A 26,800-nucleotide genomic window follows, 5' to 3' on the forward strand; every position below is an offset into this window, starting at 1 on the left:
TAAAATAGATTCACAATCTCTAAACCACAATCTTGTCTAAGTCAAAGGGAAAAAAAAGTTTGGCAAAGAGCCCAACTTATTCTAGGTATTTGCCTAGTGGGGTGACTAGCTGAAAAGTTACAGACTGGTTAAGAATTAAACTCCTTCCATTTGACCATCAGTCTCTAAGAGAAAAACTGTTTTGAATGAGGGAAGAGAAATAAAACAGAGTGATCAGCACATAGTAAGTGCTTACAAATTTTGCTATGGGTACTGAAAACCAACTGTGTGCCAGGCATGTACACTGTTGATATCAAAACTCAAAATACTCTAGTAAGATAGATTTTATTGTCCCTGACTCACACATGATCTACGACTCTGAAAGGTGAGCTACGTTGCTGAAGGACAGATAGCTAATAAGTGCTAAAGAACAAGTCTGCCTGATTCATAAGTCAGTGTCCTTTTGAGGATTTTTTTTAAGCTCTCATTGTTATTGAATTATTATCATGGTAGTTATTGTGCTAAATTCTCTGGTCTTATTTTATCCTTCTGACATTCCCTATATAGTAGGTATAAGCCCCTATGTACTAGGGACTGTTACCCCTAATATGTATGAGGATGTTGGGAAGCAGTCGGTTAAGTAACTTACCCAAGGCCACACTGCTAGTAAAGACTGTACTAAGCAGAGCTCGAGTTGAAACCACCCTCATCACCTCTGAATTTTGGCCTTGAGCCTGGTACTTGGCCCACTGGGGACAATTTTCTTCACCTCACCAATAGCCACTTCACTGCTTGAGTATCAAGTACACTGACAACAACCTATACCCATGGGCCCTTTATTTTCTTCCCTTCTTCTCTCCCTCTCTACAGGAGTAGTTGACTCCAAGGGTGGGTAATGTCATGGTAGATCCCACTTCTGTATTTTCATTTGAGTTCAGAGAGAAAGATGAACACTCTCATTCAATTCAGAGCACAGTGCACACTGACACTAAATTTGTAGGTTCAGCTGCAGGCAGCTGGCTGGGCCCAGACAGAAACTTCATTCTTCAGCCAACCTTCTCCCAGACATGGTACCAGGAACAATGGAGTGTGGAGACACAAAGTGTGTGAATGGTTCAGGGCAGCCCCATCCCCAGTAGCCGGAACATACTCAAGACTACGTTCTTCTAACAGGGCCCCAAGGGCCTCATCTGCACGCACAAATGTCAGAATTATAAGGAAAATATAGAATACAGTCTTTATTTGCAGCTCACACTAGCACGCATACATTTAGCTCCAAGAACGGTCTTTGCATTGTTGTTTGTAATGACAAAAGGAGTGGGACGCCCTGAAAAACCTTTAGTGGGGAAAGAGTTCATCGAACTGTGTCTCCACTACAGAATGGAAAACTGCGTGGCCAACAAAAGTGATGCTGAAAAAAAAAAAAAAAAAAGTGATGCTGATGGATCCTGATATAAAAAAAAGATGCTCATGCAATAGTGTCAAACTATAAAAGTAGATGATAAAACCCTTTCCATTTTTAGAGGTTATAGAGCGTAGCAGTTAAAATGAAAGACTACAGGGTCACAATCCCTGGTTCTGCCACTTCCAGCTGCCTGACTTTGGGCATGTTGCTTGAGCAACATACGATGGGTCCCTACTCTAGAGTTACTGTAAAAATTATATGAATCATTATAGGTAAAGAGCGTAGAACAATGTCTGGCTCGGAGCAAGTGCTCAAGAAATTTTTGATTTTTTTCAAAAATAAAATGTGTAAGTGGTTACATGCATAGAAAAAAGTCTGGGAATCACCAAGGTGCTGAGAGTGAATCTCACTGGGTCGTATGTTATGATGACATTTTGCTTTTTTCCCTACTGTTTGCTTATCTGTGTTTTCTATTTTTCCAAAATAAAATGTTCGGTTTTTCCTTTAATAAGCAAGGAAGAAAATCACCTTTAATTTTATATTTAAGTCCTAAGCTTTAATGAGAAACAGAAACCTCACCCAAACTTGTTTTTTAAAAAAAGCTGTGGGTCAGGCCAGGTAATTACAAAACCTGGAGTCTGGAGAAATGGCATGGTGTTTCCTGGTCTTTTCTAGTTCAGTGCCTTAATAACAAGGAAGAATTTGCACCCCAGCGCCTCGGTTCTGAAGATGCACAAGCAGAGCTGGGTAGAGGAAGAGAGCAGAGAGACGGGAAAGTCTGGTTTCATTCTTAGCAATCCACTTGGTTTAAAAAGTCAGGAAGTTTAGTAGATTAAAGGTATTACAGCCACTATTCATAAAGGTGTTTTGTTAGAACTTCCAAATAGCAATCTGGTGAAATAAGCCTTGCACAGCCTTAAATGAAAGCCTCTGTTACAGTACTTAAAGATTCCTAGAGAAGGAAAAAGACACCAGGTATTAGTTTACCTGAAGAGCAGCTGCCTGGAAGATACCGTAATGTATCCTATGTAGCCAATGCTATAAAATAGGTTACCAGTCACAGAACGAAGTTTGAGTCCACATCACCCAGTGTAGAACTGCAATTAGCAGTAATGAGAGGCATGTCTGTGTTCTGATAAGAGCCACGGCTGGACACAAATTACAGACTTGGGTCCCTTTCTTCAAAGTCCAAGGACATTTAAAGCTGCTGGAATCCAAGAGGCAGAAGGTGTGTTTTAATTTCTAAACTCACTCACACACTCACACACACACACCAACCAACCAACCAACAAACCAAAAAAGTGCCTGATGTACTTATCTCACAAATGCACCTGGGACGGGAAGATTGTGGCAAACTCGGGGGGGAAAGCAACCTCACTGTTATTGAGCCCCCATGAGCACAGCAGGCCCTGTGCTATTTAAGTCAATTGACAGAAGTTTTCTCATGTCTGGTCTTATACACGCGGCAGAGTCTTCTGAGGCTCTAAATCAATGTCTGAGACACAAATGCCATTTTCCCCCACTATTTGTTTCTTATGAGATCATAGAAGATGTCTCGAGAGAGGAGGACTGTCATAGTTAGGGGAAGATGGGGTCAAGGTGAGAAGTCTTAGAGTGGAAAACAGGTAGGATTTGGAGACAGGTAGCCTTGGGAGTGAATTCCGGCTCCAAGAACAAGCTGAGCTGTGTGAGCTGGAGCTCGTCTATCTGTCTGGGCAGTCTCTCATTTGGCCTGGGGAACGAGGATACGATGGTGGTAAGACAGGCCCTTGTCCTCAGGATGCTTTGTGCATAAATGAGGTGACAGGCGAGTAGCTGACATTTATAATATGATGTGTTTGGTGCTCTGATAAGGAACAGTTCTAGGATACTATGGAAGCAAATACGAGGGTCAGCTAATCTGGTCTTGGGAGTTGGTGTGGTCAGGGAAGGCTTCCTGGAGGAGGTGACACTTAATGTGAGCCTTTAAGGATAAGAACCAAGCTATGGGTGGGACGGAGGGGAACACCGTAGGTCAAGAGTACAGGCTCTGCAAAGGCTATGAAACAAGAGAGAGGATAGTTTTGGGGGAATGGTTTGGAGATCAGTGTGGATGCAGAGAGGGGAAGAAGGGGCAGGAAATAATGGGGCCAGAGCTCACAGTAGGCCTAATAACAGAGTTTGAACTTTATCCTGACACACATTCATTGCTTCTGGAAAAGCTATGGGAAGCAGGGATGCAGATATAACAAAGGGAAGTTACCCAGCTATATTTCCCAGTTTAGAAATCTCCCGCCGTTGCTTGCATCTTGTGTGATTTCTTTGACAAACCCAGCATTTTAAAAATTATTATGTCTAGCCCATGGAAGCTCCAAGTCACACCATGATCTCACAGCTCATCTGTTGCAGGTTCTGGAGATGCTGTTCAGACTTCACTGAGTTCAACGAGCAGCTACCTCCATGCAATTCATTTGCCATTACCTAACCCCGAATCTTATACAGGGTTGTCTATCTGATGAACTGAGGTCACCCTACAAGTTTGGATCTGAAAAGAAACTTAGGTGCCATGTGGCTCAATTGCCTTATTTTACGGGTGAGCTCAGGCAGAGAGGAACTTAACTTGCATGAGAGCACAGAGTTTAGTGACAGATCCAAGGTGGGACCTCACATCTCCAGCCCCCAATCCATGTTTTGCTTTACTACTCCCCACCCACTGTCTCTCTTCTTACAGACAAAGGGTTCCAAATTCCCATCCCACAGTTAGGGAGGTCTCACAGACACCTGTGCAGCCATGCAGGGCCATGAAATCTCATTTGCCAGCAAATGCTGCAGGAAGGAACAGAAAAGATGGTTGAACAGGATGGAAGTGATAAGAAGGGAAGCTAGTTAGAGTGCTCTTATCCATTAAAAAAAAAAAGCAGTAACATCACAGCAGTCGAGGAAAAGAATCTATTTACGCAAAGCACTTTAAGGTAATGAAAAGTGCTTCCAGCATTACCCTATTTCAAAACATTTATCGGATGTCAGGGAAATTAAGCATGTGCAGGCACACATACTGTTCTGTGCAAATGGTTTATCTAGAAAATAACCAGGGAAAAAAAGATCTGAGGAACTTCAATTTTCAACTGCCAAGTAGATCAAAGACACAAGCAGCAGAAAAAGAAATACACAAGTCTAAATTTAGTCCTCTCCCACACTGGCGAACTTCTCTTCTAGAGTGTGTTGGCTGCCGCGTGGACACGGCCGTGGTGTGAATGATTTTCCTCTGAGCCTCTATCTTTGCCTGAGCAGAGTCCTCAGGGTAGCGCTGAAGGTGCTGACTTGTAAGCATGCTCTGCTTGTGTCCCTGAAATCTTTGTTGGCTGTCAGGGGGCAGGGAAAGCTCTGGAAGGTTGTGAACCTCAAGAAGTAGCTGAGGAAAGGACAATAAAGGTGAGAGAGAAAAGACACAGATACAAATGAAGACAGACACACCCACTTTAGTGAAAATGAAAATTCACTATGAGAGAAAACTGAACATTTCAATACACATTTAAGGAGGCCTACCTAGTAATGGAAAAGCAGACTAACTGATTTAAGCTTAAAATACACAGACTGAGATTTCTGAAACATCTGGGCTCTGCTCCCCCGCCTCCACAAAACGCCGCCCCACCCACTGACACATCTCCTATGATTAGCGCAAGAAGTAAAGCATAATGATGATGTTCTCCCATTTTGTGGACATAAAACACTTTGACAGGGGCTTCCCCGGTGGCGCAGTGGTTGAGAGTCCGCCTGCCGATGCAGGCAACATAGGTTCGCGCCCCGGTCCGGGAAGATCCCACGCGCCGCAGAGCGGCTGGGCCCGTGAGCCATGGCCACTGAGCCTGCGCTTCCGGAGCCTGTGCTCCGCAACGGGAGAGGCCACAGCAGTGAGGGGCCCGCATACCGCAAAAAACAAAAACAAAAAAACCGCAAAAAACACTTAGACAAATTCTCACCAGCACCATAAAGCAAAGGATCAAAGCGTGCGGGTGGGCACAGTAGGCGGTTACTCTAACGCTGGCCAATCCTGGCAGGCGACCACAGCAGAAGCCCTGGCGAGGAGGCGGCTGCACCTCCTGGTTCCCACCCCTCGGCTCTCCTGCTGCAGCCCCTGATCCACGGCTCACACAGCAGGCTCCGTGGAGATAAATACTGAATCTGACTTACCTTCCAAGGGAGAACTGATGTCTTCAAGGACCGGCTTCTGTCCTCCAGCCAACCTGTCAAACCTATCTTTTCCTGGTGACCATGAATACGTTCTGCTGGCTAAATTTAGACTCTCACAGCCCTTTCCAACCTGTCATTTCACTCTGGAGAAGGGCAGACCAGTTTCTTCAGTGACAAGAATACTGCCAACCCTGTCAGGATTGGAGAGATGTGGCTAGGTCCCAGGGGGGCTCACGGGTTCCCACACCCTTGCCCTACACCTCCAGGAAAATTCCTTTCACACACTCTGGGCATATGGACAGCGAGTCTCATTTTAAAGACCTCTAGGAAAGGAAGGGCCACCATTTTACTTAATAATCTAATTCTTCTATAGGCTACAAAGTCCTTCCTAACGCCTTCTGGGAGACAAGAAAAACATGGTCTGTGGAGACCAGGGTTCCAGTCTCAGCTCCGCCTCCAACTACGTGCAGGTTCTTTAAACTCTTTGTACCTCAGTCTCCTCATCTGTAAAATGAGCATAACTCACTGGATTCCCATGAGGATTAAGTGAGTAAATTTCAGTAAAGTGCCTGGCTCATAGTAAGTACTACATAAATGTTAGCTGCTGCTGCCACTACTACTATTACTGCTGCTACTATTATTAACCCAGCTTCTCCAGCTGTCTGACCTCAGGTAAGTTCACCTCCCTGCACCTCATTTTAGTTTCCTGACACGAAAAATAAAGGTCACACTGACTTCGCAGGAAGGAGTTTGGCAGGATGAAGCGAGGTGAGATCCTGGAGCCTTCAGCCCACCGCCAGGCACACAGAAGTGCTCAGAAATGTCAGTTCCCTTCGCTGTGTTCCTCTCTGAATTGAACAGCTCTCAACCCAGACGGGACTCATTTCCCCTTGTTCTGCTTTTAAAGAATGATTAAAAATAACCAGAACCACTTGGCGTTGAAATTCTTCACAAACATTTATGGGGCTTGTAGCACAGGGGCTTCCAGGCCCTGGCTGTTAAAGTGATAAGACAGACAGAGGGTTTCCACTGGCAGAGGCTCACCGTCCAGCGAGGACGCATCAGAAGACACTTTCGTTTCTGCCCTACCTCGGAGCCAAATCTTCCTTCTGAATAAATGCTCTGTTTACTGGGATTCTCACTGGTGGGTCTCATGCCGATTACACCAAGAAGGGCCTCTAACTGTCCGCATTAAGTTACTCTAAGTCATTTGGTTAGTAGTGGCTGAGCTGGGATTTGGGCTATCCCAGCCAAATTATTTGGGTGATAGGCTATTCCTGGCTCTTAACCACTGCATTTTGCCTCAGGTTTGAGGTCTTGAATCCAAAGAAGCATGAAAAAGAAAAAGAAAGGCAGATGAGAAACGCTGACTTCTCAAAGCCCATTTGGTGGCATCTGGAACAAGAGGGAGGCCAGGGCAGGCCGGCCTGGGGGCTAAAACTTGTAGCCTGGAAAGCAACCCAGTGGATTTAGATGCTATCTTCTTTCAGAACCACCTTAAGTTACAAGGAGGCCCTGGGGCAGGGAAAAGGGAATTTCTGAGACTAGTAAGGCTGTGCCTCCCAGGGAAGGAGGTTCTGAAAGAATTAACTGTAACCTGATCAGAGCATCAAAACTGCCCTTGGAGCACATCGTTTTATGTTCCATTAGCACCGGGTGGTCATTTCCTCATTGGTAGCAGGGAGAACTGGGCTGCTGAGGCCGGAGCCACACTTGTCCTAGGGGTGCAGCGAGCTGCACGGGAGAGGAGAAACCAGGACTTCACACGCCCATTTCACAGAAGGGAAACCAGAGCGCAAAGAAGGTGTGGATTACCCTAGAAACTCAAGGTTCCTCTGAAGGACACTGAAGCCTGCCAGGCAAGAGGGCTTCATTCTCCTCCCTGGATCTCAAGAGGCTTCACGCCCATAGCCGTGGTCGGCCCCTTCTAAACCCCTAGGAAGAGTGTGCGGGCAGTTGGGCGTGAGCCCCTTACTCTTCCCACCGACAGGGCCCAGTGGCCTCCTTCCTGGAGAAGCAAAAGGCAGAAGCAGGTGTGATTCTTTTACCTGTTGGACTCAGTGGAGCTAACTCAGAGACTGTGGGGAGCGGGTACCGATAGGAGAGGCCATGTCCCACACCTGGCCCTTTGAGTCCCTTGACCCTTGGGAGTGGCTGGGGGCAGTGTGTGGTCATGTGAGATAATGGAGAGGGCTTGTGCACGCAGGTCAGATGACCTGGGTTCGAGTCCTGCTTGCTGTGCGACTCCAGACAAATGACCTAACCTCTCTGAGTCAGTTGCATCATCCAACTTGAAGGTGGTGGTGACGGTTTTCCCCTCATAGATGGGTATGCAGATGAAACGGAACATCATTTGAATCCAGCGCCAGCGGTTACTAGCTCTGTTTCCCCACCTGGAACACCGAACTCGCCAGCCAGGCTGTGGTGCGCACTAATGCACCTCGCACGAGAGAGGGGAGGGAGGTGCTTGTTATCTTCCACTCTCAGCGACCTCAGAACCCCACCGCTCCCCTCCCCCACCTCCTTCCCGGTTGCAGTGAAGTTCTGGGTCTGTTCTCTGGGTGCACGTCAGAGGGCTCGTTGCTTAGGGCAGAAAGCATTTCTCCAGCCTCTTCCCTCCCGTTGGTGGGACAGCTGCTGCACCCCCTGGTTTACAACCCATTTATGGCAGGACGCCCTGGTCACCGGGTGTTTGTGTAGTGTTTAATCATTAGGAGGTGGCCAGTTCTAATACGGTAAGCCCCAGGGCATCTACAGATAAGTCAGCTATTGCGTCTATCAGGGTCTGTTTTCAGAAGGCTCCTCTCGGAGGGCACAGGGATGACCTCTGACACAGCCTGGAGATGGGGGAGGTGACTTCTGAAGGGCATAGTGGGACATGGCTACGAGAGAGGAGGCTTTAGGGATCCAAGTGAAGCGCCAGCCAGCCTGCAGAGATGGGACTTCCTTTCCCCCTGTCGCATTTCCCTCCCTGCCAAACCTGGACTGTCCTTTATCCTCCTCAGCACTCAGATATCCCACTCGTTTCCCAAGACCCACCTCAAAGTCCCCTCTCCTCCAGGAATCCTGCTCTAGCGCTCTCGTTCTGACCTCTGAATCAGAAAGCATCGACAGTCCCCTGCCCTTTCCCTCAGTTGCTCACGACCTGGTCTTTGAGATAACGGAGAAGCCTTTGGTTTTTTTTTAAAGAAGGCACCACTCCAGACCCCTGTGTACCCACAGGGTCAGCTCAGCACCCTACACGTGCTAAGTCCTGGTGAGCGCTCCACTGGATGGAAGGGACAGTCACACTACAGTCATTTCAGTCAGGCTGGCACCTGATCCTTCACTGAAGACCTACTCTGTGCCACCCACCCAGCTAAGGGCTGAACCAGTGCTGGGAGCGAGAAAAACAACCATGTTCACGGTGAAAAGCCAAAGCCTCGAGCTGGGGAAATATAACTCATCTGTGGCTAAAACAGGAGTTCAGTTTAACAAGTGCTCACTGAGCACCTACTGTGTGCCACACACTGTATTATCAGGTCCTGGAAACCCAATGATAACTAAGATAATGCCTGTCTTCAAGCTTCATATAGAGATAATAGAAAAAAAATAACAGTTACGATTTTGTTAGACGTTAAAGGATTGCATGGGGCCCTTTGGCAGCTCCCAGGAAAGAAACTTACTTTGCCCGAGATGCCTAGTAAGGAAACATTGGAACTGAACGCTGAAGGAAGTGTATGTGTCAGTTAGCCTCGCAAAGCAGGGCCCGGAGAGGGCATCCTGAGCAGAGGGCCTTCCATGGGCAAAGGCACAGAGACGTAGAACACCGTGGAGTGTGCTAGAAACCGTGAAAGGTTTCGTGCTGCGGATTATGAAGTGGGAAGTGAGGCTGGTGTGGCGCTCGGGGCCAAGGTGGGGGGGACAACATTAGATGCTTCTAAGCAGGTGAGTGATGCCCTGATACGTGCGGTCAGATTGGCACTGCGGGTGCGCGCGGGCTAACGTGTGGAGCAACAGGACAGTGGCCATAAGAGCAGAGGGACTGTGCCTGGAAACACAGCACGTGAGAACACGCCATGAAGCGGTCGGAAGCGCGATGCTGAGGAGGCCCAGCTCTCTGGCCCCAGTGGAGCTCAAATCAGAAGTCTGGGGGCTGACCCTGGTGGCACCAGCACTGGCATGGTGGCTGGGTCATTAGCATGACAAGCGCTGCTTATGGACAGAGGCCCTCCGCTCCAGACTTCCTGCAGGGACATTCAAGGCCAGAGCCCGCATTAACTCTTACCAGCTTGCTGGCCTTGCCCTCTAGCCCTTTATCCCAGATCATTAAGAGCACAGCCCTCTGGGAGGCTACCTCGGGGCCCTTGTTTAAAGTGAGAAGCAAGGACGTTTAATTGCCTCAGCTAGACACCCTGCTTTACTCCCCGCTCCCCTCCCCTCCATGCCCCCTGCCTGGTTAGCACCCCAGGCGCTCCCATAGCACAGCCCACAGCCTGTGTCTTGAAACATAATCGGTGTGTGTTCTAAGGCCCTCCTCAAATTATGGCTCTGATCTTTACTTCCAAATGAAGAGCTGGAATTATAGCCTGGCTCCGAGAGACATTTAAATCCACAGGGTCATAAACCCTTTCAAGTTCTGTTTCAAGACCTTCGTTGGGGATTTTAACAGGTTTGCACCTCTGATGTTGTCCTGCTGTGGTCAGCCTGCTGGTTTCAAGAGTGGGGCCTCTTGCCAGGATGTGGAGTGTGCCGACTACTACAGCTTTCGGCAATGACTCATGGGGGGCTCTGGCCTTAAATGACACCTTCTGCTTTTGCTTCAGCCAGAGTTCCCCGAGGACAGGAGAAGTAGGGGGACAGGAGCTGAGTGAGACTGTCCCGCAGAGCAGAATCACCAAGAGAAGGGTATGCTGTGGCACAGAGGTGATGCAGGCAAGTGGCCACAGTGCTGGATCTGGGGTTGGCAGGACCTATACTTCCATCCTGGACCCCCAACTTAGGCACCTGGACCTTCCGGTGTCTCTTTCCTCACCTGTGCAGCTGGTATTCTAATCCTTTACAAAACAAAACTGGCTGCTGCTTACGGAGGGTGTTTAACTGGGCTCAGCCTCTGTGCTAACATTACCCCTGCACTACTCTAATTTACTCTGCACAGCAACTCTACGAAGTGGAAGTGGGCTCGTTATTAGTTATTTTATAGACAAGGACATGGGGGCTCAGGATGGTTAAGTTAATTGATCTCTGTCATGTAGCTGGGAGGCAGCAAAGCTGGAGTCTAAACATGTCAGGGGGTTGCAGGTTTGAAATCCTTTTTCCGGGAAGGATAGTGGGCTGGGTCGAACCATTCAGTCTCACACAGGAGAAGCTCCTGGATACCAACAAACCATTTTCTGAATGCAGGTTGGGGCCATGGTCACCTTAACTTGAGGACTGGATGAGGACTGAGTGGGATGGATCACTATAAGCCCCAGCACCAGGATTGATTTGTGTTGGAAGTAAGAGTTGTGTTTTGTTTTTTGGGTTTTTTTTTTTTGCAGTACGTGGGCCTCTCACTGCTGTGGCCTCTCCCGCTGTGGAGCACAGGCTCCGGACGCGCAGGCTCAGCAGCCATGGCTCACGGGCCCAGCCGCTCCGCAGCATGTGGGATCTTCCCGGACCGGGGCACGAACCCACGTCCCCTGCATCGGCAGGCGGACTCTCAACCATGGCAGTAAAGTTGTTTACCACCACTGATGCCTCATTCTGACTGGTCAGTGCCTGTTCTGGTTGGCCAGTGCCCTATTCTGATTGGTTAGCACCTGTTCTGGTTTGCCACTGCCTTGTTGCCCTTGTTCTGACTGGAGAGTGCCCTGTTCTGGTTGGTTGGTGCCTGCACCTCACTGGCTTTAAGTATTTTGCATATGGTCCCTGCATCACAGAGCCAGACAGTCATTCAAGAACATATGTAATGAGCACTCTTCTGAGCCAGGCACTGTGCTAGGAAGGAGATTCACCTGCAAACAGAACTGACGTAGTTTATGTTTTACTAATACTTACAGTCTAGTGCAAAGACATAACAGACAAATAAATGAAAATGAATGCAAATGCAAATAGGGATGTGAAAAAATCAGACTGGATGCGCCAGAAGACACTAACAGCTGAGACCGTTAGAGAGGGTGGTCAGGGACCTTCCCTGAGAGATGGGTGAGATGTCCGAGTTGATTCCTGAAGGATGAGAATGAGTCAGCCTTATAAAAAGAAAGGGGGAAGTGGGAGAAGCACATTCCAGGCACAAGGAATAGCACATGCAAAGGTTCTGAAGGGAGACATCTGGCAAGTTCAAGGGCCTAGAGGAAGGCATGAGTTGGGGAGGGGAAAGTGGAATGAGGTGAGGCCAGAGAGACAGGCAGGGACTAGAACATGCTCTACCCTGGAGACCATGGTAAGAAGGATGGATTCTATTCTATGTGCAGTGGAAATCCACTGAGGTAAAGTTATAGGCAGGGGGCAGAGGAGATCTGATGTATGTGTTAAGAAGATCACAACGGCTGCTGGGTGGAGAAGGCACCACACGAAGGCCATGGAGGAAACAGTGAGCCCAGTCAGGAGGCCACAGTGGGAGCTCAGTGAGAGGTGATGGCAGCCTGGACCCCTGTGACGGCAGATGAGCGACAGTGAGAAGCAGAGAGATCTGAGAGATCACTTGCAGGGACTATGCCCAAGATTGGCCAATAGACTGGATGGAAAAGGAGAGGAAACCTAAATATTCAGCAAGTCTTATTAATCATTCTTAGGATACTGTAAATTAATTATACAGCAAACATCTACTACTGTATACGCCAGGCCCGTGCAGAGTCCAGGAATGCTGAGCAGAGTAAGATACCATTCCGGTTCCTCCCTTTAGTTTAGCGGCGGCGGACCACACCTGGAAGCAGACAATTCCGAAGGCATGTTACACGCTACCAGAGAGCAAAACACGGGTTACCGGGAGACCCTGTCTGGGGTTAGGGGAGGAGAGGAGAGGGCAAAGAGGCTTCCTAGGAAAGGCAGGGCTGGGGCCAGTCCTGGAGCATGAGTGGGGGTTACAGAGGTAAGGGAAGCCAGGAGGTTATTCCTGATTATTCCAGGAGAGAGATTATTCCAGGATCCATGGACTACTCATCACTGGCACACCCTCCTCTTTTAGAGACGGGCAGCACAGTACCCCAGGGAGAACATGTTTCTGGAGTCCGACAGACCAGGTTGGAATCTGAGCTCTGCCACTCACTGCCCACGTGCCCCTGGGCAAGTCACTTAGACCCACTGACCCAGGACTTCTCAACTGTGACATGGGGATAACTCCTCCCTGGGTCCCCTGGGAGGTTAGAGCAAATATGTAAAGCATTTAGGACAACACCTAGGAGAGCAGCTGTTGCTGACAATGAGGCTCAGAGGCCAGGACCACAGACTGCAAACTGCCGAGAGTCCCATGGAGGAGTTTAGACAGCCTCCCAGGGACCTCCATCCCTGGTGTACCCAGAGCTCTCACGAGCTGCTCCCACACTTGTCCCTGCAAGAGCTCCTACAGAACAAGGCAGAGGGTACCTGGAGGTCTACCCGCATCTGCCTGCCTGGTACTCAGCGTCTGGCTGATGGCAGGACACCCAGTGTGGCCCCTGCACTCACCCTCTGCAGCCACCTGTGTACCCTGTACAAGACAACACATGAGAGTCCTGCCCAGCCAAGGTGCCCTGGGATTCTGCTGCACGTCTCCTCTAGGGCTTCAACTGCCGCACCCTCGTGGGTTACCCACGGGTCCATGTCCCGGAAGCCCAAAGAGGCAGCCAGGGAGGCTTGTTTTTTTTTTTTTAAAGCCTCATTTTGCCACCAGAGGTGTTGTGAGTGCCTCTCCCCAAATCTCAGGGTAAGCTAAAGAGAGGGGAGACGACAGAAATCCTTGAGTCAGGGGCTTCGAGCTCACCGAGGCATGCAGCCACCTCACCTCCTTCAGTCCCCATTTAGTCTCCTCCACACAACCCTGTAACATCCCTCAAAATGTCTGAGTCCCGCTTCAGATCTCATTTCAGGCAAGTTTACAGAACTGAGCACCACGGATTAACGAGGGGGATAAATCACAGTGCGCAGCGGACAAGGGAAAACAACAGGGCTGCGGCTGGAGCACACGAAGCCGGACTCCTTCTCCTTAAGTCCCAAGACACAAAAGCCATCGGGGTCTATGGCAGAGGCCTCTCCGGGAGAAGACAGACCCTGAAGGTCGCCAGGTGTGACCAGTAGGACAAAGGCAACTCTGAAGCCTCCGCTGGACGTTCTGGCACTGAAGAAGTTAAATGTTCCTACAGAGGAAAATAGGACTCCCACGGCTTGAAGCATCCCCAAATTCTTCTTAAGGAAGAGCTAGAGTTCCCTCCGCAGCAGCAGAGCCTGGCCTGAGCCACAGTCTCTGGCATTCCTATGACCCAGCCTCCAGATGGGAAAAACGAGGGCTGGGAAGAGGACCGTCAGGCTGTCACCTTTGCAAGCACCTCAGCTGGTGCAAAGCACTAAGGAGATGCTCGCCCATCACTCATGTAGCTCCCCGTGAGGGTCACCTTCTGGAAGGATGGCACTGAGCCTCTGAACAAAGGGGAAGCAAGCACGACGACGGAAAGCAAAGGTTTTGTGCCCAGAGAGACCTGAATTCAAATCCTAACTTTGCCCCTTACGGCACTGTGGCTTTAGGAAGGAATGTCACCTTTCAGAGTCTGCTCCCTTATCCGTAAAGCTCATGGTCTTATATAAACCCATTCCCAGTTTCGCCCTCTAGGACTCTGGCGCACCACACAAAGCCTGCCAACTGCATGAAAGAACACAGTGCAGGGAGCTCCCTCCAAGCCCCCCACACCCCGACACTGCTCATTCCCAAAGCTGCCCCCTCCCCTCTGGACAGGCAGAGGCCGCTGCTAGTGGCGATTTAGGGAACAATGCCCTCCCAAGTCTAATTAAATCCTGAGTCAAAACACCCACCAAAATAAATACAATTCACTGCTTATCAGTCACTTGGAATTTTATCTCAGTGAAAATAAGACTACAATCCCACGAGCTTCAACTTCTAATATAACTTTGGTGAAGCTCCAAGTTAGAGCAAAATCCATTATCACGTGTAATAGATTTTCTCCAAAGCGTCAGAAAGGTACATGTCCCCAGCACTCCCGGTCACAGCTCTGTCTGCCCTGCCTTCTTCCCCTTTTGCAAGATTTCATTCGGTCCTTCAGCCCTGGGCATTCATCTGTGCCTGCCGTCAGCGACACTGCTACCTACCTCTCTCTCCCTAAGTGCCTCGTGGCTTAGCTTTGAAGCGCAGTAAGGATGGACTTTGAGGCTTTCTCTCCTCTGGAAGAAGAGGGGCCCCTCAGCCTGCTGAGTCTGCACACACCAGGGGCCCTGGACGAGCACACTGCGCTCCTAACAGAAACGCCATCGCACGACGACACCTGTCATCGAGATCATTAGAGCCGAAAGGTTCGTGGGGTCCCTGCCCTGTGTGCGTGAGTCACAGTCCTGAGTCATTCTGTAACTCTGTCCTTCAAATGACAAACAAGAACACCGAGTCCCAGGAACTCAAGGCCCTTAAACGTCGGCAGATCTGACTGCACGGATGAAGGAACGAGGGGTTCAGGGAGGGGAAGCATCTTGCCCAGGATGTTCAATGGTGGCAGAAGCAGGTCTAGGACAAGGACTCTTGATTCCTAGTGCACCCCCTCCCTTACTGCATGGACTGCACTCATCCTTACCAAAGAGATAACGCGCGCTTTCATCAGTTACTCAGAGTTCACGCTCTCCAAACTCACGCCGAGATGACTTTGCTCCCCAAAGCCTGGAGGACAGAGCAGTCGCTGGGCCACAAGCCATCTCCCCAGACCTGGATTTCCTCACTGGCAAAGTGCGAGAGGGCTGCGGCTGGTGACTCTGAAGGGCGCTCTCTCACCCAGCCTTGCATGGTAAGCTTCTCTTTGGAGAGGCAGCCTTGGGAAAATACATTTACATGCAAGGTAACCTTGAACGGAAACACAGCTGTCCAGCATGACCAGCCTAAAGGCTACGCTTAACCAGGAACACTTCTCCACAGCCGGTGTAAGAGCTCCTTCTACACCAGGCTTATTTCATCAGCTCCTGCATTTCGGTCACAGAAATCACAGCTAGGCTGCTCTTCAAACATGACAAAGGATATTAAAGGAAACAAAAGGAAAATCCCAAGTGGAGAATGAAACAAGCAGGCCTATTTTGACACTTGGGTAATATTTTTAAAGGATCTCTCAAATCATCACTGAAAGAAAAGAAACCTCCTGCATTTCGTTATAGTAACAACAAGTTCCCAATGTAGGATGACATTTAGCCCTCAGGGCTACCCCTGGTCCTTCCGGTTCCCACAAATCTCTTTGGCACTTGGCACACGGTGTCGTGAGTGCTTATTAAGGCTCCTCTCCCCTCAATTTGACTGCAAGCTTCCTGAGGGCAGGGACGATATCCTGACTCACCTTTGGATCCCCCGGGCCTGGTGCATGGGAGATGCTCTCTCAATATTAAATAGTCATCAGCATTTTCTGTAAGCTGTCACATATCAAGATACAGGCCAAATACTGTGTTGAAATGCAACTGACCTGTAGCATTGTCTAAAATTCCTCAGCCAGTTCAGTCAGCCGGTTCCTCATCTATGGGCTCACCCTCCCCGACCGAGGCCATCAGTCAGACTAGGCGCCATGGTGCCCAGCATCTGATAGGTATGTAGTGAATATGTGATGAAATGCATGATTCAGAGTTGGTTGCACAATGCGGTGGGGTGGGGGCAGTATTAGGCTCAGGCTGCCACTTGTAATGTAATAAAGCAATGATAGTCACTAAGGAGCTCTCCACATGTTTTGTTCTCACAGGCACCTGGCAAAAATGTCCTTCTCTTCACCTTTGAATTTAAGTGTACCCCTGACTTCCTTCGGCCAATGACGAATGAGTGGAAGTTACAGGGGCCATTCCTGGACAGAAGCTTTGAGAGGCAGTGTGTCTTCTCTTTGCCATGGACATTGTCAATGCTCTAAACAGTCGCCTCTCTGGCACCCTGGGTCCTAGGGTGAGAATGATGTACAACGTAGCTTCCCACTGATCTGCAATGGCCAGATACAGAGGGTGGGTTTTGGGAGTTGTTTGTCATGCAGCACAACCCAGCCTATCGTAACTGAGGCAAAGACTGGCCCAGGTACTTGGATTAAAACACACGACGTTATTTTCTGTTCCAGGGCACAGGTGTAGCTAGATTCTGAGTTTGGGATGCGGGCCTATGTTTCAAGTTTCTGGGGGAGGAAGCACAGAAAAAGGTGCCTCATTTGGTCTTTTTTCTTTTTTTTTTGGTCACGCCCCATGGCATATGCGATCTTAGTTCCCTAACCAGGGATCGAACCCATGCCCTCTGCAGTGGAAGCGTGGAGTCTTAACCACTGGACCGCCAGGGAAGTACCTGGTTGTTTCTCTTTGACCTGTCACTCTTACAGGCTCCGGACACGCAGGCTCAGCGGCCATGGCTCACGGGCCCAGCCGCTCCACGGCATGTGGGATCTTTCCGGACCGGGGCACGAACCCACGTCCCCTGCATCAGCAGGCGGACTCTCAACCACTGTGCCACCAGGGAAGCCCCTGACCTGTCACTCTTGCTTCTGTATTGCTAGATGTCTTCTCATCCATACTTTGGACAACCATCAAGTCTCCAAATTACCTTTAAGCAACTATTGAAAAGGCACCACCTCTGGAAAATGTGCTTTGGGGAGTAACTGTCCTCCCTGCCGCCTAACACACACACACTCCGATGTGCTTCTCCTATGGCAGACCCTGGAACAAAGCTGTGAAGTCGCGCAACGTCAGGGAGTGGACGGTTCTCGTGGGGCCACTATTCTGCCTTTTTTTTTTTAAAGTGAAAACATTGCATGGATGAGAAATGATACTCCACAGACGATTTTTTCTCTTCTTGTTACAACCCCCTGGGAGAATTCCTTTGTGGCTTAAGGTGCAGATGGTTTGCTTCCTGTCAGCACTGCTCCCCATTCAGCACAGGTGGCCTCTACCCACCCATTCCACATGCAGCCGCTCTTACTTAAAAAGGAAGCCAGTGGTACCAGCAGAAAAGAGGCCCTTGGGAAAGGCCAATGCAGTAATTATTACCCTGTTACCACGGAAATAGAGGTTTGCCTCTAAGGCTCCTTTTATGAGCTTTAAAATGAAAGTGACTTTCACTCTCTCCTACTTTGTGTTCTCTTGCTACACAGGGGCAGGAAAAGAAAGGGAAAAGGGATGGAAAAGAAACACAATGAAGATCATTGATGCTGGGCACTGTGCTAGAGGCATTTTCTTATTCGAAGAAAATGCATATAACCCTGGAATGCAGGACTAGGAAAACGCTTGGGAGCACTAGTGGGTATAATAGGCAGTTATGAGGCAGTGAGAAAGAAGCCAGGAGTATGAGAGAGGAAGAGAGGGGAGGGCTGGGGGTGACAGAGGGACGGAGGAGGGGGCAAGATGAAGACAAAATATTATGGGAACAGTCAGGAAGGCAAAGTTCATTTTCACTTAGTCCAGTAGGAATCTCAATGCTGAATTACCAGGCAAATACACAACCATGTAGGACCATATCTGTATTCTCAATTTTCTCCCTTTTCTACATGTCATATTCTAACTTACATTTCCTTCTGTCCTAATGTTTCATTCTTTTAATTTACAATTGTTCTTTCACTATACATAGTTACTCTAAGCTGTTACGGAAAGAAGAAGGCTTAACTATTAGTTAAATAAATACAAAGGTAAGAGAACTGCAGCGGGCTAGAGGCCAGATTGCCCTGAATGGCTTGCAGGCGGAAGAATAATCAGTGTATTTATCTTTGTCCCGTACTTTATAAAGCACTTTCCCTACCATCACCTTGGGCCCTCCTCACAACAGTCCTGTGAGGCATGTGTGAATACTGTCCTAATTTTAGGGACAAACCCCCGAGTTTCGACTAGACCTAGGGTCCCTCTACAGCAAACTCCATGTCTTCTCTTTACTCCACAGCTGCCTTTTGAAATAGAAATGAGCTGGTCTATATCAGCGCTGCCCAAAAGAACTTGCTGCAGTGATGAAATGTTCTCTATCTACTGAAGAGTGTCTGCATTCTCCAATAGGGTGGCCCCAAACCACGTGGGACCTGGGAGCACTTGAATGTGGCTCATGTGACTAAAAAGCCGACTTTTAATTTGGTTTATTTAACGCTGCCATGGCCACATCCCACTGGGGGTCCTTACACTGGCGGTACAGATCTTTAGTCCCTCACTCCCACGACATGAATGCAGGAGAAACAGGGCTCAAATACTGGCAGCCAGAGATGGCGTGAAGTGCGGATTAGTGATAAAAGAAGGGCAAACCCCACCCCCTTGGCTTCCTCGGTGATGGCAGGAATACTAGGAAATGACAGTGCTCAAAAGACACAGAGAGGAGACAGTGAGGGGGGGGGGGGAGGGAACATTTTAGGGGAGCCCTCCTTTGACCACGGCTCGGCCAAGTAGGCCTGCAGACCCCCAAACTCTGGGTAGAGAAACTCCAGCGATGCTTCAGGCACTACAGTGGTAAGCCGGCCGCAGGGAGAATTCTTCAAATGACTGCAGGATCTCGGCAGGTTCTGTGGGCCCTGGATTTCCGGGATCATTAAAAGGAAGGGTCAGCCCTGGCCTAGGATCTTACAATTGTGGACCCCTTCTCCAGCAAGCCACCCAAGTTGGCAGCAGGTCAGAATCTACAAACAGGCATCCCTCCTCCAAACCTGCAAGGAGGCTAAGGGGTAAACTGGCCCAGCACTGTGTAAGAAAGACCTTTTCTTTGAGGCCTGAAATCATGATGGGATAAGGGATGAGGGTCAGCCCATCTGCAGTATCCCTGTGAGAAAAGTGTGGGATGGAGGGAGAGGAATCAAGAACTATTCCCCCTTCCCTCTTAATGCAAAGTGTTTCGCATTGTCCCTTACGGATGGAGTTCGCCTTTCCAGGCATCTGGGCATCGTTTGCCTTTGTAGTGAGTAGGGCCTCATTTAACGAGATGACACCAAGATAAGGGCTGGAACTAGGGAAGGATCCCTGCACAGAGGGCCCCCTGAGCGGGCAGTATGGCAGGTGGTGAGAGCCTCTGGGGGGTCTGGTGGGCCTGGGTTTCAATTCCAGCTTGGACACTATAGACAGTTAGCTGTGTATGCAACCTAACCCTCTCACAGCCTATGAAGCTAGGATAATACCTCCTCTCAAAGGGTCGGGGTTAGGAATTAGTGACACAAAGTTTGTAAGGTGCTTGGCACAGTTCCTGGCATATAGCGATCCATCAGGAAATAGCGACTACGATTGTTTTTGTCATTTTCTTTTTTTTAAAATTAATTTTTATTGGAGGATGGTTGTTTTACAGTGTTGTTATCCTCCACTGCACAACAAAATGAATCAGCCATACACATACAGATATCCCCTCCCTTTGGGACTTCCCTCCCATTAGGTTACCACAGTGCATTAGGTAGAGTTCCCTGCGCTGTACAGCATGTTCCCATCAGTTGTCTATTTTATGCATAGTATCAATAACGTATATGTGTCGATCCCAGTCTCCCAATTCCTCCCACCCCACCCCTTTCCTCCTTGTGCTTTATTATTTTCTGGTAAAGATACGTATTAGTTTTCCATTGCTGCTGTAACAAATTATGATAAACTTGGTGGGTGAAAACAGTAAGTATGTACTGTCTTACAGTTCTTCGAGGCAGAAGTCTGAATTGGGTCTCATGGACTGAAATCACAGCTTCGGCAGGGCTACGTTCATTTCTGGAGGCTGTACGGGAGCAGAATCTGTTCCCTTGCCCTTTCCTTTTTATACAGGTCCCCCACATTCCTTGGCTGTGGCCCCTTCCTCCATCCTCCAAGCCAGCCAGGGCGGGTGGTGTGCCTCTCACACCTCATCACTCTGCCCCCCTCTCCTGCCTCTTCCACTTTTAAGGACCTTGTGATTACATTGGGCCCACCTGGATAATCCAAGGCACTCTATCTAAACGTCAGCTGATAAGCAACCTTCATTCCCCTGGCCATGTAGCGGAACACATTCACAGGTGCTGGGGCTATGGTCGGGGACGTCTTTGTGGGGCCACTGTTTTCCTTACCCCAGGCTTGGAAGGGAGGACGAGGGGAGAAGTCATTCCCATCTGTGCTCCCTCTAGCCTGCATATCCCAGCAGGGGTGATGCCTAAGAAATAGCTGGGTTGGGGACCTACCACATGGTGAAGGCCCCTACCAATTGCATCTGCTGGCTGGGGTGCTCTGGCCTGGATTCAACTCCTTCCTCCAGGTCGGGCCTGAATCTGTGCATGCACTGCTTGGTGCCAGGAGGCCACGTGGTTCCACACAAATCACAAAGCCAAGCAGTGCCCTGGGCTCGTGGAGATCCTGCGACACCCTCACCGAGGAAGGAGGGCCTGGCTTGGCAGGCTGGTCAAATACCAGGTTGCATGGTTACACCCTCGCACTGTGGGACTCCCTGTTCAAGCTGACGCCGGGACAGCTCTGAGCACCAAGGCCTGGGTCCCACATGCAGACAGTCCAGTTTATACAATGACTGAAGCCCAACTGAAATGCCATCTCAATACCTAAAATGTGCAGAATTTGCAGGGCAATGAAAATCTTGTAACACGGGAAAAACAAAACAAAACAAAATAGTTTCTCCTTCCTGTTTGGTGATGTCAGAGGGCAATTTTCATTTTGTTCAAGTCTCAGTCTGATGTTTTAACACGCGGCATTAGTTTTTCTATTTTTATGACTACCTAAATTAATAAAAGCAACTGGTGTTCAATAAGTGTTTTAATGGTTGAGAAGAAAGTTACCAAGTAATGCAAAGTCCTCCTCAGCATCTATGTGCACAGAAGCCTGGCTTCTGTCCTCCACGTGCTCTCAATGACACATACATGACCATCGGGGGAGCATCTAACTGTCTTAATCCACTGCTCGCTAAAGCATGATGCCGCAAAGGGCCACGGCGGTGCTTTGGGGGGACAAAGAAAGGGATGGGTTCCGAGGAGACAGCAGTGTGTCTGTCAAACCAGCCGGAGATCCACAAACCATGCGACTGTGGGCCCAGCCCCTGGGCCCTCCTTGTTGTTTTTTCCTTCCTTCTCCCAGGCTGCCAGCCCACAGACCTCCATGCCAAAGCTCTCTTTAGTTATCTGTTATCTGGGGCCAACAGCTTGTAATAAGCCACCTCTGTTTGTCCCTTTTGACCCTCCCTTCTCAGACAGCTGGCTCTAGTGTGCTGCAAGTTCCTCCTGATGACTATTAGGTAAAAACTAGAGTCCACGGGTGGCAACCCTAAAGAGTGACAGGAGATCAAGGACAGACTTGGCAACTTGAATTTACGATCGTCATTTATTATTTCTCAGAAGCTGGCTGGTGACATAACGAGACTCACTAACAGATATGGTCTCTGTTTCCCAGACTCTGAAGGTACACATTCCTATCAGTTACTTTTAATAACCCTGAAGATACCCCAGCTAAATCCCATCGCCAACAGCCACGGCCTGCCTGGTGCCTGGTGGGTCGGCGTCCTTTAGGGCCTTCCCCCGGAGAGCTGTCCTTCGGGGCTGCACTGCCAAGGTCAATCAATGATGTTCCTGTTTGCACTGTGAGGTGATCCGCCCTTCTTGTGCTTGCCTTCCCTTTGCCAAGGGCTCATCAGAAATCATCGCTCGGTACTTTTCCTATTTCCTTTGTAGAACTCATGTAGTTGACTGCTTGTGTGTGAATCCTTAAGGACTGGGCTGTCTTTTTATAAAAAAACTTCACAGAAATACCTTAGCTCTTTTTTTCAGGTTAAAAGGGAAGAATTCTGGAAAGGTGCTGGGTTCTCTGCATATTTTTTTCACTTGTCTAAATTATTTAAACAACATATTTCCAATTCAAGGATAAGAACAGGATTACCTAGCCTGCAGCCATTTGCATACTTCTTATTTTTTAACATATCTGCACACCGTCTGTGATATTCTTCCTTGATATTTCATGTTAAATCATCCCAAGCTTATACTATCCTTACCCTAAGCAATATTTGTAAAGTCATGGGTTTGAGATGCTAGCTGTAAGGTTTTTATTATTGTTTTAATTACAATTAAAATGTAATTGTTAAAAAGAAGTATTTCCCTGTCTACCATCTAAAATTATTTCCTGTACTATTAATGTTAGCCTCTCACTTTGGGACACCCTCATCTAGAATATAGTTTTGGGAAGAGATTTACATGAGGAACTTGAAAGAAACAAATCTACTGCTATTTCAACTTAGCCAAAGATAAAGAATTCTTATGGTCTGTTTACACTAACTTTGGAGAGTAAAGAAATTTAACATATTCAAGAATAATGCAGAATATCTCACTGCCTACAGGTCAAAACTTTTATATAAAATAGAAAATTTGTAAGCATTATTAAATCCTTTTTTTAAAGCCATCTGAATTCTTTCTTTACAAGTTGGTCAGGGGACTCCCCTGGTGGCTCAGTGGTTAAGAATCCGCCTGCCAATGCGGGGGACACGAGTTCGAACCCTGGTCTGGGAAGATCCCACATGCCACGGAGCAACTAAGCCCGCACGCCACAACTACTGAGCCCTCCGTGCCACAGCTACTGAAGCCCACGCGCCTACAGCCCGTGCTCTGCAACAAGAGAAGTCACCGCAATGAGAAGCCCGCGCACCGCAATGAAGAGTAGCCCCTGCTGGACACAACTAGAGAAAGCCCGTGTGCAGCAACGAAGACCCAATGCAGCAGAAAATAAATAAATAAGTAAATAAGTAAATTCATTAAAAAAAAAAAAAAAAAGTTGGTCAGTTATCCATTCAGTCTTAAATGATCACATCTGAGCAATTCCAGCTTGGAGAGAACCAGGAGACTGTTGTCTACTTGGTCCCACCATAGGGGCTGAGCTGGAACAACGGAACAAATGCCACCCATCTCTCCAGTCCCCACCCAACTCCTCCACCTCCAAAAGCGGGAACAAGCTCAGCTGTGATCTATGATCATTCCATTAACCTTGAAATGAAGCATTAAATTAAATTGCCTACTGCAGACTCTGCTTTCGCTACAAGGGGAAAAAGGCCTTCACTTTATGCTAATAGATTTACTAAGCAACTCCGTGTTTACAAGAGAATGCAAATAAGCAAAATAATTTAGCAAATTGTGAAATCTCCAGTGGGGGTGTTACAACAACTGATTTTTCTTTTGCTGAAATTTCCTCTAAAGATTTTAGTTATGCAGAGTTTTAGACTTAGAGAGAGCAGTTCGCAAACGGTTCATCTTTCTATAGAATTTTCAAACCAACACTTTAAATAAAATTACAGGAAAAAAGACGACTTGAGCTGGACAAGTCTTTTGTCCTCTCTGGTATCAATCACCACCTTGGATGCTGGGGAGACTCGGAGGACACAGTCGAGTTGGTGGCAGAGCCTGGGCCTTGGGCAGAGGCCAGCTTCCTGACAATGAATTCAGCACTCTCCTTACCAGCCCAAGCTTCCAAGTCTTCCCCAGAGAAGGTGAGGATTCCTCTTCAGCAAATTCCATTTCTGGGGGGTAACTTCAAAATAATGCTGCCCTATTTCTCTGAAGCCAGAGAACTACAGAAGTCATATCACTCTCTGTAAAAAAGTATGTCCTGCTAAGAGAATAGTAAGAAGCTGCGCTTGTGATACAGACACTTGGCACAGTGATTTCAAACCACTCATATCAAAATTCCATGTTACGGGGGCTTCCCTGGTGGCGCGGTGGTTGAGAATCCACCTGCCAATGCAGGGGACACAGGTTCGAGCCCTGGCCCGGGAGGATCCCACATGCTGCGGAGCAACTAAGCCCCTGCACCACAACTGCTGAGCAGCCTCCGCTCGCCACAACTAGAGAAGCCCGCACACAGCAACGAAGACCCAATGCAGCCGAAAATAAATAAATAAAAATAAATTTAAAATTCCATGTTATGTCTCATCAACCCAGATGTGGAAAGAGGTCAAGCATGCCAGAAAAATCCTTCAACAGTCAGATCATTAAAGGGTATTGAAATCTAGAAATATAGCACATCAGAGCTGGAAGGGATCTTGGAAATCATACAGTCTAAGCCCCTTCTTTAATAAATTGCTCATGGTCATAGAATTGGTTTGTGTCAGAGTAAAGACTAGAAACTTGGAGGCCAAATATTCTTCTTTATTATACTGTTTTCTGAAGCTCTTTTTGTCTCTGAAGCAATGAAGACCGGTCAAGTCCTATCATGTCAACTACTCAGCATGCAGTGTATAAAGCTACATGGTTAAGCCTTGCCTCCTATCACCAGGCAACCGGAGAATTATCGGGAAGCCTGCTCAGCCATGGCCAGGAGAGCGCTCTTCTACACACAGACCTTCTGTGCATCACCAGGGACTCTGTTCCTTCCGAGGTGCAACACCTAGAAAGCTGGCTAACAGAGGAAGCAAAGCAGATCCCCAGGGCCTGCTGAACTGATAAAGATGCAGTAGCAACAGTCAAAACAACAACAAAAACTGCCCAGCCTGAGTTCGCTGGGTTCCTGCTGTCAGAAGCACCATCCCACCCAGAAGCAGGATGCAAGAGCTGGTGAGCGGTCCTCTCCCTCCTGCTGTGTCAGCTCCTAACCAGAGGCCCAGCTTCAAGGCCTCCCAGCCTCTGGTGGGTTAAGGTAGCACCCATCCGCTCTCACTATCACTGCCCTCATTTCTCAGGCCCCTCTGGAATGACCTCCACACCTGAGCAACCCCAAGTGGAGCAGGCTTACCTGTCAGCATCTCCGAGGCCCAGGGAGGTGTTTCTTTGCAGGGTCTCCCGCACCACAGCCATCCCATCAGGGAGCCGGTTCAGGCGGCGGGTGTAGAGGCCAAGTCCACCATCGGTCATGTACCTTTGAAAGAAGAAGAGGATGACACAAAGGTATGGTTAAGGGCAGGTCCTGTGCCATCCTGCAGTTCATATCCAGAAGTCCTGCATGGCCACCCTGTGCTCTAAGGGGGAAGGAACTGAGGCTTTCCCAAGGCTCTGTCACTGATCACAGCCCAGGGATGACTCAGCTGACTCAACCCAAAGGATCACCAGCTTGCTAGCAAAAATAAGTCGGCTTAATTAACCCAAGCTCACAGGAACCTATGAAGCAGAAGGGAACTAGTAAATAAAATTAACTGTCAGATGCATTCATGACATTCTTTTTAATGTCAGCAATTATACAAGCAGGTGTTTTACCTAAGTACTGTGAATGGAACTGACAAGTCATCGGCAAGTCATAGGGAAAAATGTTACAGAACAGTGCAGTGGAAAAAGTAGGCAAGCTTTTAAGATGAAAAGAAAGAAAAGATGGAGGATACGAGAGCCAGCTTTGCCGTCGTGGGCAAGTCATTTCTCTGAGTCCTGTGTTTTTCATCTAAACTGTGTGAATATCACAGCCTTCCTGCATCACAAGGTGGACATGAGAATTAGTGAGATAAGGAATATCACAGTGCTCTATAATTTGTATAAGATCGTAGAAACAGAAGATGTTATTAGGACAGTCATCATCTTGAAGTAGCTACAAGGGTAAATTTCACCTCTGATACTGATGTCTTAAGGGGGGGTGTCCCAAACTCTCTGAATAACAGTAATGCTCCTTTACTTTTCTAGATCTCTCGGTGATGCCACAAAGCTATCTTCTGATGAAATCAGTCAGGGGGAAGGGGAGACCCCTGAAACTTTCTGTATAGATGGCTGACTATCTATCAATCAGACCAGTTCCTGAAAGATTAGCTACCAGTAGGAGGTAGATCAGGTCCAAAGCAGCTTTACTTCATGGACCTTTGCTCCTCCACGACACCCCACAAAGGAGACTGCTTGTGCCATCACCCCCATCTCCAGAGGAGAACAAGAATTCAAAGCAAAATTCGAGCAGAGCCAGAATCCAACTCAGATCCCTTAAATTCCCACACGGGCCCCATCAGATTGACCTGCAATGCATCTGAAAGTGCAAGTGATTTGCATTTCAAGTCAAATAATAGGAAGTAAGAAGACCAATGAACGAGTGGTTGTTTTGCTGCAACAGTCAGCCGAGCTCATCATGGAACGTTTCACTGCCTTTGGTATCTTGGCTTTAGAATATATGGCATAGATCCTGAGGGTTCTCAATCCTTGAGATTCTTCCACCTCTAGTTTAGGAACTTCTTAGGATATATTCTTAGAAAAATGGACTTACAAGATGCTGTGGAGGTTTCCCAGAACCAGTAGG

General features: G+C 48.3%; 1 protein-coding gene across 14 annotated transcripts in view; it reads right to left on the reverse strand.

Moving 5' to 3' along the window:
• The window catches only part of NAV2 (neuron navigator 2), an 856,213-nt gene that overhangs the window by 98,174 nt on the left and 731,239 nt on the right, over window positions 1–26,800 (reverse strand). For all 14 annotated transcript variants that reach the window (XR_003434512.1, XM_027115202.1, XM_027115201.1 and 11 more), the window contains one exon: window positions 25,331–25,453. Coding sequence is in view for 13 of the 14 variants with exons in the window: in XM_027115202.1 (XP_026971003.1) it covers window positions 25,331–25,453 (123 nt within the window). In the remaining variant the exon portion in view is untranslated. The remainder of the gene's footprint in view (window positions 1–25,330; window positions 25,454–26,800) is intronic.

This window comes from Aethalodelphis obliquidens, unplaced genomic scaffold (assembly GCF_003676395.1).
Source record: "Aethalodelphis obliquidens isolate GAN/ISIS:26980383/991018 unplaced genomic scaffold, ASM367639v1 scaffold14, whole genome shotgun sequence".
In the NCBI taxonomy this organism is placed as follows: Eukaryota; Metazoa; Chordata; class Mammalia; order Artiodactyla; family Delphinidae; genus Aethalodelphis; species Aethalodelphis obliquidens.